This window comes from Gymnoscopelus braueri, assembly GCF_963280865.1.
Source record: "Gymnoscopelus braueri genome assembly, chromosome: 4".
In the NCBI taxonomy this organism is placed as follows: domain Eukaryota; kingdom Metazoa; phylum Chordata; class Actinopteri; order Myctophiformes; family Myctophidae; genus Gymnoscopelus; species Gymnoscopelus braueri.
In genome coordinates this window covers 54,866,987-54,885,799 of record NC_137605.1, presented here as the reverse complement: position 1 = coordinate 54,885,799, position 18,813 = coordinate 54,866,987, and the positions used below count along the sequence as shown (strand labels likewise).

General features: G+C 40.0%; 2 protein-coding genes across 2 annotated transcripts; one reads left to right on the top strand and one right to left on the bottom strand.

Annotated features, from left to right (window-relative positions):
• Nucleotides 1-6,206: 6,206 nt before the first annotated feature.
• Nucleotides 6,207-9,284, top strand: LOC308083671 (membrane-spanning 4-domains subfamily A member 15-like; the record flags this gene model as incomplete). The annotated part of the gene is made up of 5 exons (XM_080425987.1): nt 6,207-6,446; nt 8,185-8,295; nt 8,566-8,622; nt 8,719-8,823; nt 9,165-9,284. The coding sequence occupies 5 exons, from the start codon at nt 6,207-6,209 to the stop codon at nt 9,282-9,284; spliced, it is 633 nt and encodes a 210-aa protein (XP_080282113.1).
• Nucleotides 9,285-13,775: 4,491 nt separating this feature from the next.
• On the bottom strand, nt 13,776-18,546 carry LOC308084226 (uncharacterized protein). Its single transcript, XM_080426774.1, has 6 exons — nt 18,471-18,546; nt 18,020-18,098; nt 16,924-17,043; nt 15,379-15,467; nt 14,434-14,522; nt 13,776-13,837 (listed from the first exon to the last, which is right to left on the bottom strand). Exons 2-5 carry the CDS (start codon nt 18,072-18,074, stop codon nt 14,457-14,459), a joined length of 330 nt encoding a protein of 109 aa, XP_080282900.1. The 5' UTR covers nt 18,075-18,098; nt 18,471-18,546; the 3' UTR covers nt 13,776-13,837; nt 14,434-14,456.
• Between the last annotated feature and the right edge of the window lie 267 nt (nt 18,547-18,813).

The following is an 18,813-nucleotide window of genomic DNA, read 5'->3' as shown; positions in this document are numbered from 1 at the left end:
AAAGTATTTCATAAATAAAATCTAAAAATCTAATAATTTCTATAAATAAATAAAAAAAAACGTTTAGGAGTAGTGAGAATAGCAGATCTACAAGCTCACAACGCGTTGCTTTGCGTCACGTTGTGAGCTTGTAGATCTGCTATTTTCACTGGTTTGGGTCCCGGGCAAACATCTAATTTCTCTTTTGGGTGTTGAGCTAAAGAGTTTGGGAACCACTGCTTTAGAAAAAGTCAAGGTACAAAGTAAGTGTTGTTGTGCATAACCTTTCCACCAATATGATCACCTAGAAACAACACACAACAAATACCTGCTTATCTTGACAAATGACCATCTGCACGCTCTCAGCCGGGTCTCTGGGATTCTTCTCTCTGCATCCGAATAGACATTTGGAGAGATATAATAATAATGTTTAGGTTGAGGTGAATTTCTTAATACAAATTAAAGTTTAAACATTCTATTCTTTCAAACATGAAACTAGAACACACTGACAGTCGTTGAAAAGGGAATGTAACACTGTACCTGTGAAATGTCAAAACAGTCAAATAGAAAGAGCGACGCCCAAACAGTAAATAGAAAGAGCGACACCCATCAGAGCCACAACGATGATCATCACTACTGCAAGAATACTGAAGAATCCTTCGTTTTGAACTAGAGGGAAGAGGGATACATTGTGAAAATATTGTTTGCTATCATAACATCTCAGGAATTAAAAAAAATACTTTGAATTACATGTTGAGAGTCTACAGATGTTCCAAAATAGGGTTAATGTGTTTTAAATATACATCTTTTTTTTGACGATGATAAGTGTCTTATTTACACAGACAGATGGATGCTCTGACAACGGGTACAAGGGGTATTGCATATAACCAGGCAGGGCATGCATTCCCAATTTGCATCATTCCCGACTTGCATCGTTCCCGAGTAGATCGGTGCCCAACAAGTCTAGCTAAAGAATAATGCTAATACTGTACAATGTGAAATAAAATGTTCTCTCAATGCAGATCCAGTGTACTTACTCATCACAGATATATCAATAAACGTAGTCAGAGTCTTGTTCAGATGTTGTGCTGTACAGCTGTACCTTCCAGAATGTACTCTTGTCACCATAGGAATGACCAGAGTGGCTCTCTGAGTATCTTCCATCAGCCTGATGTTGTAGTCAACCAGAGTCCACATGACAGTAGAGGGAGGGGAGCTTTCTGCATAACAGGTCACATTCAGAGTACCACCTTCTTCCATTGTGGTTTCACCACTGATGCTGGGCATCTTCAGGTCTTTGACACAAAGGGATAGTGAAATGGTCATTTGAATTCATGCAACAATGACCTATTTGATTTCTCTAAACAAGTGTTTTTTGACCAGTGGTCCAGAAGCCCACAGTGTTCTTTCTACAGTACTAGATTCTGGAAGGATGACAAACGAAAATGATCTGACTTTTCAGACTGCATTAAATGTGTCTGAAAGGCCAACAAACCACGTTGATGATATTTTTTTAATTATTGTGAGTACAGTACTTTATTAAATATTTATATAAAAACTCACTACAGTACAGTATTGTTTTAAACGTTTTGAGAGTTGAAAAGATTCTATATAAAATGTAGAGAGTGTAATTAAGAGAGTAAAGACTCCATGTGTCCGTTCGTGTGTCCGTCCCGTCCGTCTGTCTGTGAGCAGCAAATCTCTGGCACTGTTGGCCCAGTCGCTGTGAAACTGTGCACACACACTCCCTGGATGCCTAAGCCGAACTTCTGCACCAAATTTTTCAAGATGCCGCTGATGTTCTACAGTAGGCTACCAATCCATGGTATATTGGGAGGGTAAGTGTGAAGGCTAGGGGCGCTAGTCGATCTATCTATCTACTAGAGGTACTGTTATATAGGAGTGAAACTGAAGTGAAACTGTCTCCAATAAAGGAATGTTTCTATCTGACTGGCTCACAACTTTAATGAAACAATACAACATTCTAGAATGTCCTGAAAACGGTTCCTTGCACTGTGATGAGACAATGTATCGGCGTCGTGTCTGATAGACTAATGGTCCAGAGACTGAAACATCATTAACCACATGAATCCTAGGTCCCTATTCTGGGGGCGAACAGTCAGCGAAAATAGCAGATCTACAAGCTTTTCGGCGAAGAGATTTGGTGTAGAGGGGTATTGACCTGGATGGACCCCATCAATTAAGTATAGGTTTTAAGTAAAAGGTATGCTTATTTGGGTGCAAACCTATGCATGCACCAATAACAATAGAATAGAATAGAATAGAATAAAATAGAATAGAATAGAATTCTGAGATTCTAGTGAGACTTTGTTGTTAGTCAATAGTGTTTCTGTTATGTGACACTTGAAATAAACTGACAAGTTACATGCCAATAGTTGACTTTCTTGTGTAAATTAATTGTCATCTTGAAATTGAAATAGTCTAAAAGAATTAGGACATCCTATGCTTAAATGCAGTGCAGGATTGTAAGAGTTCATTGTGAGCAGGGCCGTTTGTAGGCCCAAGAGCTATGGCCACACACACACACACACACACACACACACACACACACACACACACACACACACACACACACACACACACACACACACACACACACACACACACACACACACACACACACACACACACACACACACACACACACACACACACACACACACACACACACACACACACACACACAGTTAAAGAACATACTGTTAATTGCAAGTTTGATGATAAAGTTACTGACTGGAGGGTACATACATTAAGTTCTTTTGTTTGGGTCAAGTTGTTTTATCAGGATAATTTAATCGGTAAGTTTATTTTGTTTTGTTGAGTTATCAGTTCTGAGGAGTGTTGAAGTTTAGATGGCCGGCCATGGAAAGCATAGATATATATAAAGGCTAGATGACGACTCACCCGCGCTGCTGGCCAATGGAGTACGATGTTGCCACATGGCGGCCATCTTGGGACGGTCATTCATAACATTATGTCTATGGTGCATATACTTTGAAATAACCATAGCGTGCTCAATTTTCATCCGATTTTCAAACGGTTTGGTGTGTTGTAAACACCAAAGATGTATTTATGACACTGCATATTTAATGGTATTTAAAAAAAAAAACATGATTATAATTATAAGTATGCAGTATCATAACTACATCTTTGGTGTTTACAAAACACCAAACCGTTTGAAAATCGGATGAAAATTGAGCACGCTATGGTTATTTCAAAGTACATGCACCATAGACATAATGTTATGAATGACTGTTGCAAGATGGCCGCGGTTGAGCTACGCTTGCGAGCCATCTAGCCTTTATATATATCTATGATGGAAAGCATAGATATAGAAACCTAGATACCTCATTGGCCTCTGCAGTTCATTGTAACGACTGGTCTCTCAATACAAGGCTCTTCCGGGGGGCTGTTTGACTACTGACCAATCACATCACGTTAACTACTGGCCAATCACAGCGCGTCTAACTGACTAGTTGCTGCGCGGCTGCCTCTTAAGAAAAGACCCACCCCACCTGTCTCTGATTGGCCTACCGAACGCCCCCTTCTGTGACGCACACGGAAGTTTCCAGCTTGCCCCCCAGAAGCATAGAGGAAGCGGAAGTGCGTCCGAGATGCCGACGCTTCAGAGCCAGAGGAGGCGTCTACCTTTATATGTCTATGATGGAAAGGCCCAGTTGCTTCACAGGTGCTTATAAAGAACTGATTAGTAATTGGACTGCACCATGTCCCCTGTTCATAAGGGGAGGGGCAGGGATTTATTATAAGTTTGTATGTATTACTACACGTGTGAAGAAATGTATTTTGTCATTTCAGTTGTATGTAATTTCTTTATTTGATATGAGTTAGTGCTGTAGTGGATTATCTTTGTCGTTATTTGTAGTCTGTTTTAAAAAAAAAATTGTCTTCCCCTTTGTGTCAAGAGTGGTTTGATCACCCACTATATATATTCCCCTCATGTCTCACTTTAGTTAGTTCAGTCTTGATGTCAAGCTGAGTTCTGTACAGTTCTCTTAGATTCGTGCAACATAGCTGTAGTTTTGTATTGCTGTCACCAGGTGTCGCTATATATAAGCTAGACAGTACATCCATGACTAAGCAGGTATGTACGTTGATATTTATTTGCCGAGTTCTTGCTAGCAGGGTTATAGAGAATCACTGCATGACATGTCTCAGCTCAGCCCATCAGAACGGTGTGTTTGCACTAGGGGGTCCGTTATTTGTCAGTGCCATGGTGTAATATTAAATATATATCATCGTCGTCATCATCATCTTCATGATTAATCTTCCTGTAATTTGTCTGGATTGCTTTCATCTAGATTAATTTCTAGATTAATTTCATACCAAATGTGAACCCAAGACTACATTTTCTAGAAAACCCTCCATTCAGCCAAACAAAACAACCAACCTCTCTCTCCCACTTCCACCCCTGGTCCTCCCTCAAACTCACTATCATAGACACACACACACACACACACACACACACACACACACACACACACACACACACACACACACACACACACACACACACACACACACACACACGTACACATGTACAAACAAACAAACAAACAAACAAACAAACAAACAAACAAACACGCATGCATGCATGCACAGGGCCAGAAATTAAGTAGCCTTGGTAACCACCAGTGGTGGAAAAGTACTAATTTTTTTTTACTTAAGTAAAAGTAGCAATACTGCGATATAGAAATACTCTGTTACAAATAAAAGTCCAGAATTCAAAATTTACTTGAGTAAAAGTACAAATGTATTGGCATCAAAATGTACTTAAACTACCAAAAGTAAAAGTACTAAAATGTTTGAAAATAGCAGATCTACAAGCTCACAACGAGCTTGAAGATCGGCTATTTTTAAATGGCCTATATGTATAAAATAGGGCTAAAGTGGTTAATGTATGTTTCATAATATAATCATTTATATCTGAAAAGTAACTAGTAACTAAGTTTTCAAATAATTGTAGTGGAGTAAAAGTACAATACTTAGATCCGAGATGTATAGTGGAGTAAAAGTACAGGAAATTGGAAATACTCAAGTAAAGTACAAATACCTCAAAATTGTACTTAAGTACAGTACTTAAGTAAATGTACTTAGTTACTTTCCACCACTGGAAACCACCAGTACCCGAGCCATGTGGCCCATAGGTCAGGAGCCTATCGCCTGTGTCCGTAGCATGAGGCAGCTTGATGTAAAAGCTTAGTATGTCACAGGGATTTACCCCCAATCCAACCCTTGATGCTGAGTCCCAAGCAGGGAGGCACTGGCTACCATTTTTAGTTGGCTACACGACTGTCATCAAGCTGGAGGTGTGTCTGTTCTGCAGCCAGTGTAGGTTATGTTCAATCTGCATTGTCTAATTGTATTGTAGCTGCTTTGTGAATTATTTGATATGCGGAAATGCATTCAGAATGTGTTCAGGAAACGTGTAATTGTATAGTTAGTCTAACGGTCTAATGGTTAGCCTTGTTTGAGTTGATTATGCGAATTACTAATCATGGTGGGTGGGTCTCACCTGTAGCATAAGGGAGGCTAGAGGTGCACTTTTGGCTCCGCCCCCTCTGCCAAAAGTACACCTTATGTATGTCACTGATCACATGACCTCAATCAATTATCCAGTTCTAGGCAACATAGAAGGGGGGGGGACTTTTTTCTTATTTCCACACAACAGTTCTAAGGTGTATTAAAGACATAGATCAATGTTGAAAATGAGTGGGGAGAATGCTCAGTTTAGCTTGGGCTGGTAGGCTATTCTTTGAGACACGCATACGGGTATTTTGGGGCTTGGTCGAATCCGCCATTCCTTCACCGGGTGAAACAACACAGCTTTCACCATTGATATTGCGTTACGGAACATACACATTGTTACATTTTATGCAACATAGGCATACTTTTTGGTGTTGGTCCTTAATGACGGATAGTTGTGTTTAAATTTACAGAGATCACAACGCTACAGGAAAACTGTAGCGTAACTTCCGTCAGTACAGCCTACGCATTGTGGTTGATATTCATAAGAAACTGTGTGTGCGTGCGTGTGTGTGGGGGCGGGGGCACAGAGTGCTATATAGATGTAACAGTGCTGTCTACGTTTAGAACAGTGTCTTCAGTGTGTTGTGAAGAGTGAAGAGGTTGACCTTATCAGGTACCTGAAAGAACAACTCAAGTCCTAATGGCTGTGGATGGAACCTATGCTTGATCTCCAACAGATAGACGATGCGACGTATGAAGATGTTGCCAATGTTGCATCCAGCAGTATGTCTACTAACGTACTGAACATTCCTAATGGCTTGGTTCCGGTCCAAATGAAGTCTGGTGGGACGGGGTTCGTTCCAGTCCAAATGCAGTCTGGTGGGACAGACTCGGTTCCGGGGTCCAGTCCAGACACCAAACTATTGGAGTTCAAACGAACATTCCCACAAGCTCTGGGGGTAAATATACTTTACAGTATTTATCAGAGTATCACTGTGAAATTATTTATTTTATATGAAATCTCACTATTAGAGCTTTTAAGCAGATTGTTGATAACATTTTTGTCTCTGTGCAAAACCTTCTCAAAAGAGTAAAATGATAACGTAGAAGTAGTCACAGAACAAGCATTGTTATAAATTGTAAAAATCTGTCTTTTTATGAGGGAAAGACCGCAGTGATCAGCTGATTGATAAGTCAGTATTTTTGCCAGGTATCCAGAAGGAGCGAGTGCATTTTACGGCAGCGGAAGCTGCCACGGAACTGCCGCGGAACTGCCGGTGGAGGAGCGGCAGCTGCCGGCAGTGACTGCCGGTGAGCTGCCGGCGGTGGAGCGGCAGCTGCCGGCGGTGGAGCGGCAGCTGCCGGCGGAGCAGCGGCAGCTGCCGGCGGAGCGGGCACGGGCGGGGACTTCTTTCTTCTTTTTTTCGCCGATAAAGTATAGTTTTGGACCATGACGGAGGCGCGCCGACTCAGCAGACCTTGAGGCCAAGGAGTCGCGCCCGAGCGCCTCCAGGCGCGAGTGCCCGCGACGACCGGCCGATGGTCTGCTAGTCGACTAAGCGCCGTCCGAGTTATGTACCGATAGGCACAGAATCGTAAATAATATTGGTGGGGACTGCGTTTGCCCCACTGACTGCGTTTGCCCCAACTCTGGCGCCGCCGGCAGCTCCGTGGCAGCTTCCGCTGCCGGAAAATGCACTCGCTGTCCCTCCAGGTATGTTAATGTTAACATAATAATGTTAACATAAAAATTACATTGACTAACAACAGTATAGATTAGAAAAACAAATAAATTAGTCTTGAGGAGAGATTTAAAAGCCCCAGTAGTCGGAGCACTTCTAATGGGAAGGGGCAGGCTGTTCCAGAGCCTAGGGACAGCAGCATCAAAGGCACGGTCACCCCTGGTTTTTAGTCTAGTTTAGGGAACCTCCAGGAGCAACTTGTCTGCAGACCTCAAAGCCCTGACTGGGGCATAAGGTTCCACAAGTTCAGCGAGATAAGGAGGAGCCAGCCCAGAGTTATATTGTCTCTCTTTTTTGTGCCAGTGAGGAGACGGGCAGCCATTTTGCACCAGCTGCAAACGCTTGAGTGTGGACTGCTCAATACCTGTATAGAGAGAGTTGCAATAATAATCAAGCCTCGAGTATAGGCATGGATAGCCATTTCCAGTTGTTTGGGTGGAAGTAGCTAGGCTTTTACCTTGGCTAAGAAAGAAACGGCTTTTGACGACACAGCAGAGTAGTGTTATTCTAATCTAGTGTAAAGTTGCTGTCGAGGTTAACAGCAAGATTTTTGACAGATGAGCAGAGGAGTTGAGGATGCTGGTGGTTGGACTTGGGACAGTATCGTGGTCAAAAAATATTATTTCAGTTTTGCTTTCATTGAGGTTTAGAAAGTTTATGTCCATCCAGGTTTTGACTTATGTAAACAGTCGAGTAATAGCTGAAATGAGTCATTTGCATTAACTGTGAGGGGAAGGTATATTTGGACATTTAGTACTTTTGGTCAAGTCATTATATCGGGTGATATTTTTGGGGAATCACATGCGTTGTTACTAAAGGGTCAGCCTACTTCCTGGACTAATAAAATAAGTTTACCACGCCTTGTTCCTGATTGTCAATAATAACTGTAAAGCACTCCCCCTCATTAATATTGCTTCATTTGACCTGTTAATCCGTTGTGTGCGTTTCCTTGCAGACAGTGCAGATAATGGTGGGTGCGCTGCTCTTCCTGTTTGGTGTGGTGTCGTGGTTCTTTGGTCCATCTTACACAGTGTTGTCTGGAGTGTTCGTCTGGGAACCTTTATCTGTAAGCACACATCTGCATCCTCCACCAAACCCTATACTGTACACTGTACTGTGTTTATATTCATTCAAATCATTTGAGCTTTGAATTAAATAAACATACTGTACTAAGTATTTAAGTTAATACGTACATACTAATTACCTTAACTATAATTTAACCATACTGTCATGATTCATTTTAATGCTACTGTATGTTTTGTAAGAAGAGTCATAAATGTTTCATTTTGAAACCTAATTATTCATTATCTGACTGTTTTTTTCTCTTCTCCCCTAGTACATCATTGCAGGGTCATTAACGGTGGCTGCTGATAGGTCGATGAGCCGCTGCATGGTCAGTAAGCCACGCCCTCGACCACACCCTTACTGCTCTCTACAAGTCATTCCATTTGTTACTAGCTGTTTATTCTATTGCTGTTCTATGTTTCAGATTAAAGCTTCTATGGGGATGAACATTGTGGCTGCTATGGTGTCAGGTGTTGCCATCATCCTTTGCGGCCGGGACGCTGTAGGGCCTACCTGGTATAGATACGGGGTAGGACTATATTATTTACACTCTGAATTGACCCACACTGCTGCTAGGTCTCTGTTTGACCAGCTAGTTCATTCACCTGGTTCACTAGGTCCAAATGAGACCCTGATTAGACCACTGGTTTACATAATGTGTACATGATGTGTTTGTGCACATGTGTTGGTTGTCTTCAAATGCAGATATGTTGTTTTGTAAAGGCTTTGGGTCTCATACACAAAACTTTTAAATGTAGACTACCGTATATTGTAATGTATCCCTGCTCCTAAGTAAAAATCAACAGACCATTGTGGTTATGTGTTTGTTTACATGATGTTTGTTTGTTTATATGATGTGTTTGTTTCCAGGGCTTGTCGATGGGTGTGCTTATGCAGTGTGTCTTCAATCTGCTGGTGTTCATCATTTCCATCTGTGTGTCCGTTTTTGGCTGCAAAGCCACCAACAGACCCGATCCTGGTGAGACCTGAACACAAACACAATCTACATGACATATGACACCTGTAGAATCTGCCTGTGTTACCGTGATGGACCATCACACTGTTGAACAGCTGAATCTGCCCCGCCCCCACGTTTCCCATATTCAAGGCTATAGGTATCAGGAGTAGAAGATCCACCCTGTTAAATTCCATATCATTATATTCAGAAACTAACAGATATTGTTGTCTAGATATATTCTCCACGCTTCTATTCTCAACCAGTCACATACTTCATAATAGAGCACCCTATTTAAATGGGGAGGTTGCATTGCTTATTCCTTGCTTGCCTTTTTCTGTCTGTTTTGCTCCTGCTTTAAAACTGTCTGCTCACCCACGACCACCCCAGCTACCACCTGTCGTATTGGATCTACTTTATGTATGTGGGATTCAGAGTCCCGATTGGTAGTACTAGGGAGATGTAATATGCTTTTTCAGAGTACCTAAACGCAGATCCAATTCATCGCCAAACCAAATTAAATATATTGCTCATTATATATTTAATAAAATATATATTTGATCCATTCATGAGTTGTGCTGACTGAAATACAGTTATGCACAGAGCCTATTAGTCTGACTAAAGAGTTACCATGTTTTATTAATTAAAATGTTAATGACAACAATGCACAATGAATGACCTTTTATGAAGATCCATCCCATCAAGGAAACATGTGATATCCAACCTGATTGAGCTTCTAAGCTCATTCCTTTCCAGAAGGTGGTTCATCCCAAGGCTGTGGGAAGTAGTAGTGATGCACAAGCTTGTAGATCTGCTATATTCAAAAGATTTCAATACATTTTAGACATATGTGATCCCTACTGGTAAAGGCTTCCCCAAGTCGCGTATGTGGAAACGGTGGGAATTTAACTTCGATCTTTTTTTTGTGTGTTTTTCGTTTTTTTTTCATATTAACACAGTTCGAATGTTGAAGAAGGTTTCTATTGCAAAATATAGTTGTGGGAGAATCATTAAATGGTTACATTTGTAGGGCAAAGTAGGCTCTACTAGGCTGCTTTTGAGCGAGTCTCTGTGTTACTTTGGGGGGTGTAGAGACACTTGGCCGAGATTTGCATAGCCATTGTTCTCCGGATCTGCTATTTTCATGAAACCTGAAACCTTTTGTATGTCGCACTTTGGCGTTGATTTTAGCGTTTGGTTTGCGAATGGTTTGCATCATTTTGATCACAAGGTACCTTTAAAATGGTATATAGGTTGACTATGTAGATGACACACACACATTAGTGTAGACGTGTTTGTTTGTCTGAAAAAATGCAAAGAAAGGCTTGTTTCGCCGCTGCGGCCGTGTTTCCACAGCACCACCAAATCGTCTAAAATATTCTAAACCCAATAGCAATCTGGTAATATCAGGCTACATATCACTTAAATGTCAGAGCTTAACTCGGCATGTAAATATGATATAAATGAGTTAATGTGAAGTGGAATCGAAAATAACAGTGGAGGACTCGACGAGCGTTAGCTGAATTTGGCTAATAGTTAGCTTGTATGACGTTACTAACACACTGATTTTAGCCAAACGTGGTAATGTCCGCTAGCTATCGACGCAAGTCGCGTTATTACTCCCGTAATTTTCATGTATTGTACATCCCAAAATTAAATTTATTAACCATGTTATGGTGCTGTAATGACTTTATATTTTTGCAACATAATACTGTGTCTTTTTCACGGGGCTTCTGCATTTTCTTCTTCGTTGGTGTAAACAATGACACGGTTGCCAGATTTTTGAGAAAGAAATAAGCAACCAGGTCAATGAAAACAAGCCCAAAGATTTAAGTGACTATTAGGCTATATGAGCACTTTAAACCTATATGCATCGGCTATTTGAAAATAGACGATTTGGAAATAGCCGATCTACAAGCTCACAACAAAATAATAATGACAAATAAAAAGCAACTTCCAATATTTGCAAGCAACTTTACAGAAAACGAGGTCGCTTATTAGTATACATGGCAACACTAGTTAGAAACAGATCTGCTATGAAAATAGCAGATCTACAAGCTCACAACGCGTCGCCGCCTTGTGAGCTTGTAGATCTGCTATTTTGTATTTTGATTGAATACTTTATTTAGAAAAGACATTAATGAAACCAAATGGACCCATTTGGGTATTTTTTTCATGTAAGCCAGTAGTGAAAAGGGCAAACTTGCAGTTATGCATTAACAACTCAAGCCCTGTTTCAAACGGTGAAATTAAAAGACAAGTTGTGAGCTAATTAGTATACATGGCAACACTAGTACGTGAAAAAATCTATTATGATGATGATTATTTAATATGCCTATTTTTTACAACACAGATCCTCTATGGGGGTCCCTGGCACTAAATAGAGTGACTGAAAGGTGTCAATGGGGGAGTGATTAGAGGAGTGGCTAGGCTGAATAAATTACCCATTGTTCACGCCCATTACCTGGAGCTGAAAAGCTAAAAAAAAAAAAATGCCTCTTGCGGCATAAAGCATTGTACCCAGTCACATATGATAACTTGTGAAACAGGACGAGTACTTTTACTTTTGGTACTTTAAGTATATTGAATTGCCTATACTTTTGTAAGTGAATTTTGATTACCAGACTTTTACTTGAAACAGAGTGTTTCTAGATTGCAGTATTGTTACTTTTACTTAAGTAAAACATTTGAGTACTTTTTCCACCACTGACGTACGCTGTACTGTACCTGATAGCTGTCCTGTCTCCTCTCTTCTCCCCTGCAGAGCTTTGCACACGGAAAGCATGAGGAGGTGCAGGTGACACAGTGGGGTTGTGAGTGACGGTCAGACATGCCATCTGACCTCTTCACACCTCCCTGATCTTTCACTGATCTTTCCCTGTATATTCCCCCCCCCCCCCCCCCCATTGTCGTGCCTGATTTGCCAGGTGTAAAATTACACCAATTCACACCGGGCACCATATCACACCTGGCAAATGCCCCCTCCCCACCCCCTTCTACCTGACAATGCTTGGACTTCGCACAGACTTTCCACTGAAGTGCCAATGGCAGACCCTTTGAAATTCTCAGATGTCCCATCTGTAGCCTACCGTACTGGAGTGGTTGTGGGTTTGAGTCGCATTGTGTTATTAACATGCCCTCACACCGACACAATGTGTCATGTGTCATGTCATGTAAATATCGTCACATCATGTAAATAATGTCATGTCATGTAAATAATGTCATGTACATAAGTACAGTAAATAAAGACATGAAAAAATTAACAACACATATTCCATCATTTATTTGTTTTGCCCATTCAGATGCTCTCAGAGGTTATGTTTATAGATGGTGGCCTTCATATCATACAGACAGGCACGGTTTAAGAATGCAACATTATACAGCAATATACCCTTACATTCAATGTGTCTGCCAAGAAGGGCTTACTGCCCTTCAAGGACAAGAATGGATGTAAGAAACGTTTTTTTTGTTTTTTTTGTTCCATTAGAGTATTCACAGACAGTTTAACTTGCTCCCAAGGTGCTATTTGCTCAAATGTATTAAGGTTGAATTAATATTAATTCTAAAGTTTGTTCTCAGAGGTTATGTTTATAGATGGTGGCCTTCATATCATACAGGCAGGCACGGTTTAAGAATGCAATATTCTCTGTGTGGAGTTTGCATGTTCTCCCCTTGTCTCCTAGGGTAGTTAATACCCTCACAAAAACATGTAGTAATCCTGGTCGCTATACCGCCTCCCCCATGACAGCCGGGGCGCCTGATGGAGGGGAAAGGAACTGGTTGGAATAACGTGCTCCTTCCACGCGCTACGTCCAATTGGGGAAACTCCCCCCTGTCAGGTGACAAGAAGGTCAGTTGTTGGCTCTCGTGCATTGAAGGAGGCATGAGCTCTGCTCTGGTCTCCCTAGGCTGGCGGGGAGAGTGTAGCGCCCAGGATCACTTAGATAATTGGTACCGGGTGAAAAAGGGTTACAAAATCGTGGAATGTTTAAAAAAAAAGTTTTTTAAATGCAATATTATACAGTAATAGTATATTAACAACATTGTCCGTGACCTTGCACCTTCCCTATTACAGTACATGCCTTTGCTACTGCATGCACCTGCCCTCTTCAGCACCATAGACAGGGAAGGAGGGTCTGAGTTGAGAAAGAAGGGAAAGGGAAAAGAGGGGCCTGTCTATGATTATCCACATTAACCCTATAGCGTCCCTATATTGGGCATATTAAATACAAAATAAATTTATTTGTATTTTTTATTTCTTAAAATAGCAAAAACAGCAGATGTTTTCGCCAATAGCTAGTCACCATTTGTTTTACTAAAACCAGTTTCCATCCAATTCCATACAGGTGCTCTGCATGATACGATTAAGCAATCAACCTCCTTTTTTTGCGGGGAAAAATACATAATTAAAAAAAAAAATATATATATATATATATATATATATATATATATATATATATATATATATATATATATATATATATATATATATATATATATATATATATATATATATATATATGAGATTGGTTGTCTGCTTCCTCTGATGTCACTGTGGGTTTGTAGGTGAAGGTCAGTAGATTTCTGTCTGTAGAACAGAAACAGGAGTTAGTCTGTTTGCTGCAGCATACAGTATATATATATACAGTATGTGGTGTTTTTGATACATATTTCACTACAAAGTACAAATATATGACACCTGTAGTTCACAACACAAATCTTGTATGGGTGTCCCTGCTAATTTGGGGGTCCTTGACATGAAAGGGTTTGAGAACCACTGTTATATATATATGTTACAAATATATATTTCAACAGTTCCCATACATATTGCAAACTAATGTCACCTGTAGTTCAGATGCGTTACAAGTATATTTATGTCACCTATATGACATAAATAAATGTCACCCCTGTATTATGTTAATAGTTCAGATATACATTATGAATATGTATGTTACAAATATATTGTATGTAAGATATAGTTCAGATACAGTATATTACACATACTGTGTACCATTATGTCACCTACCGTATATTAGCACACAGATGTATGTTACAAATATATAATCAAATAACGGTTCTCATACATTTACAAATACATACAGTGTCTGTGTTTGTGTCACCAACAGTACAGTTGTCTGTCTATAATAATACATGTAAGTGGATGTGTTGTGGTTGTGGTGTTACCGCGTATACCGGTAGTCGACCGGTCACATGATCTGCTGAACAGCCAATCCCAACAGGAGACTTGCAGTCAATAGACCAATCCCTGAAGTCTAAAGAAGAGGTTAACAAAAGGTCATGAGATACTGAAAAACAAATTGGTTGAAAAGATAAATTCAATTTTTCAAAAGATTAACATTTTATTATATCATTCTATAGTTGTTATTGAGGTTATCATGGTTGTTAGAAAAGTGTGGCTCTTTAAGAGGCTAGCCGTGTGTGTGCGCGCGCGTGCGTGCGTGTGCGTTTGTAGAATAGAATTTTTGTATATTTTTAAGCCAAGGTTACAGCAATACACTGAAAGGCATACTCAGGAATGTGAAGTTTTGTTTAGCAGTACATCTGTAGTAAGTTGATTACTTAATTTAGCATTACTAAATGCTAAATAAAAACAAATAAAATAATAATAAATAATTACAACAAATAATTGTTAATATCCCTTATTTATCACATACAGTATGTGACTATTATGGGCTTTTTGAGTTATGGGGTACGGGTACTACTGGCGAGAGTGCCGATAAACAATGCGGCCCCCCAGAGTGAGTGTGGAAATGTTGTGGCCCTCACCATCTACAAAGTTGCCCACCCCTGGTCTAATATACTGTATGTTTGATATTTGTTTGATAATATCATGACAATTTAAATGTATGTTAACCAATATTATACCCTGGCATCTCTATTTTGGGAGAATTATTAAACATAAAAAGATTATTTAAAAAATTGCTAAATTAGCAATGCGTCGCAGTGCGCTATTTGTCATACGACAAAGTACATAGGGCCTAAGATGATAGGTTTTTTTTTGGGGGGGGGTTCTATAAAGAGTTCTGAGAAATCAGGAAGGATTTTCACACGTTAGTAGTCAAAAAATAGAATTTAGAATTATTTCATGAAGTGAAGAATATAGCAGACCTTGTTGATACTGCCACCAGTTGAGTTTCCTCCCAACGACTCATCTGTATTTCCAACAGTCGGCTTCCCTTCCAACACCTCATATATCGCTAGAAACACAACACATACATATTTACATTGGAACCATTTGAATTCAAATGGAATTGGAATTCAAATGGAATTCAAATGTGGAAGATGATATAATTTAACTGAAAAACACAGCATGACTTTAATATATTTATTCAGTACAGACAAAATTAATTACGAATCATTAATCTGTGTAAGTGTGCCATGTTTCATCTAGGTTGATGCTGGCTCTAAAAATGAAAGAGCCAGAGGAAAGCAAACTGACACTATGGGAGCCAACCCAGGGCAAAGCCAGGAAAGGCCACCTACGTAGATGTACTGCGGCGCGACAGCTTAGCTAACAACACTGGAGAGCTCAAGACCCTGATGTTAGATAGGAGGGCAGCGATTCAGGAGTCCCGAGTTGGTGTTGGCTAGACCGCACTCTCGCATCGCATCGCATAAAGCACATGACAGGCACATCCTATATTAAAGGCTTCATGACATTCAGTTTTACAACACATTAAAAGTATTTATCATGGTCCTTCAAACGTGTATTAAAAGTTTTAACTGAAAAATCCACTCCAGTGATCCATGGCAGGATTTTTTCTCTCTGATTTCTAAAGCCTTTTCAACTGCAATGAAAAAAATAGATCTTTGCCTGCGGGTGTGGCTGTTGAGGGATTTTGACTGTCAATCATCACCTCTGCACCTCTCCCCCCCCCAAAGGAATGGATAGGGGAGGGGAGGGGTGGAGACTGTGACATCAAAGTCAAGGGGCCAATCACAGATTACTTTTCAGCCCAATTATTCAGAAAACCCCAGATCACAGAAAATCCACTGAATGTTCAAAGTTCATATTTTTGGGGACTATTTGAGGTCATAAAACCCCCCAAAAAACATTAAAAAAAAAAAAAAGTGAAAATGAATGTCATAGAACCTTTAAAATATATATGGAGTAAATATGGAGTGTGTTGTCTTACCTCAATGTGTCGTCATGGCATCAGGCGCAAACAAATACGTTTTGGGAGTGAGAGTATGTTGCTTTTTGACACTGTTGATCTTCCAATAACCATATTTTTTTGTTCCACTGAATGCACCACAGGTTTTTGGAAGAATGTTCTAACCATGTGATGCTCACGATGAAAACGGCATGAAATAAAGTCCTATAACCAAACCAAGCCCTACTGCTACTGTCTTGTATTTCTGTAAGCAGTGGTGTCATGGAGGCCACAAGGAGTAGGACGGCATGTGGCCATTCATTTTTTCAGTTTAGTTTAAAAAGACTAAAACTAAGCTAAAAAACATTTCCTATACAAACATGTTTCCTAATTTAAGGTAAAATAAAATGCGTGCGGTGTGCGCGTGCCATGCGCGTAATGTCATTAAAATACCGTCATGCCTGTAAAAAAAATCACCATGACACGCTGTCTGTAAGTACTGCAGTATTGTGTCAGCATGTGTGTGTGTTCTTACTGGAATACTTGGATTCCAACATACATGTATTGTCGTATTCTGGTGTACTGTCATAGTCATAGTAGTCTTCTGTACTGTCGTGGGTCCAGTAGTCTGGCGTGGCCGTGACGGTGTCATCATCCTGTGGTTCTGACTCCCCCTCCACTGGACAGGAAACACAAACAATAAACAATGCATTTTGTTTGTTTTCGTTTTTTTCAGACAGAAAAACATTCTACAGGTACACGCTCTCTCTCTCTCTCTCTCTCTCTCTCTCTCTCTCTCTCTCTCTCTCTCTCTCTCTCTCTCTCTCTCTCTCTCTCTCTCTCTCTCTCTCTCTCTCTCTCAAGTGGAAGTATTCAGTTCTGCACCAGTCAAAATCACCTGTCATTTGTTGTTTATATAACAACAAATTGGGAGGGTAAGCGTGAAGGCTAGGAGGCGCTAATTGACTGGACAAGCTAGAGAAAATGGTGAAAAGAGTTAGATCGATCTATCTATCTACAGTATATACAGGTACTGTACTGTATATACTGTAGGCAGTAACGCCGTGTATAATTGCTGTCGGGCAGAAACCAGCTAACTCCATTTTGACGCTTTTGCATTTCTTTCCATAAATCAGTGCTATTGAACACCCTTTACGTCTGTGTGTTGGTAAAAAATAATATTGAACCAATGAAAAGTATTAAAAAGCGCTTCTGACAAAACCCCATTGGATCCTCAAACTTTCTGCTAAACCAGCTAACTCCACCAAAGGGGGGTGGAGTTAGCTGGTTTTGCTGAATCCAGGCTCCACCCCCTTTTGACCTCCAACCTCATTGTGAGCTTGGAGGTCCATTTATCTGTTCTTATCAATGATGAACCAAACCTCCTAACTCAACTTTTTGTTTTGTTTTTGTCATTTCCTGAAAAATTAACATTTTAAACAACGGCAGAGATATACTGTATACACTGTTATACACTGTTATACTTACACGTATAATAATCTGTTTTATTAGAGGTTGTAGTCTTTGTAGAGTAGTTAGTATGCGATGTGTGCTTGTACAATACATGCATGAATGTATGTGGACATCTACAAAATACCATTATAGTAATTAGAAAATAAATAAATGTGATTATGAGGAAAAAGAAGCTACAGTACCTCCTGTGTGGAAGAGCAGCATCATCCAGATGACCACCAACATCTTCTCAGTCATTCTGTCTCCACAGTGACCCTGTTTCTGTTCAAAATCAGACAAGATCAGTTTACATGATGCAATAAATATACAGGAGTTATACTGGTTACGTGGTTACATTGCTTTTGCTGAGAGATACATCATACAGTTATTAGACAGTAATGAATCTCCGCTAAGAAATAATATAAAGACTTCTATCCTGATTATGACAACTACATTTTAACACTTTCACTCTTAAAGCAGCACGACAACTATTTCTTTCCTCTGGATCTTCCTCAAACTCAGCAACAAGAACAATACATACACAGAACATCTTGTGTTGTTTTATAACAATATATTGTGGTCAGATTTTGTCCAGAATCATCTATTTAACTGATTAATTTCGGTGAAAGGTGTCATCAAATTATTGTGTTCTACCTCTTTATGTGTTTTCCTCCTGGTGTTTCTTCTTGATGGTAATGTCTCTTCGATCTTTCTGCTGTTAACTCTCTTCTCTGTCTCTTACTCGTCTGCCTTCTTTGCACTATTTGTTGCACACTTGTATGTGTTTTAGTGTGGGTGGAGCACCGAGCAGAAACAAAACCATTTTGTTCTGAATGGGGTTTTCAGCGTTTGTTTCCCCTTTCCTCACTGAAATGTTTATACTGTGTATGACAGTGAACAGCATCCGTAGCAATGCTTGATACTGAATTCAGAGTCCATTATGCTGAATTTCTAATCATTTTACTGGATCTTACTAAAGCTTTAGCTGCATGTGTAA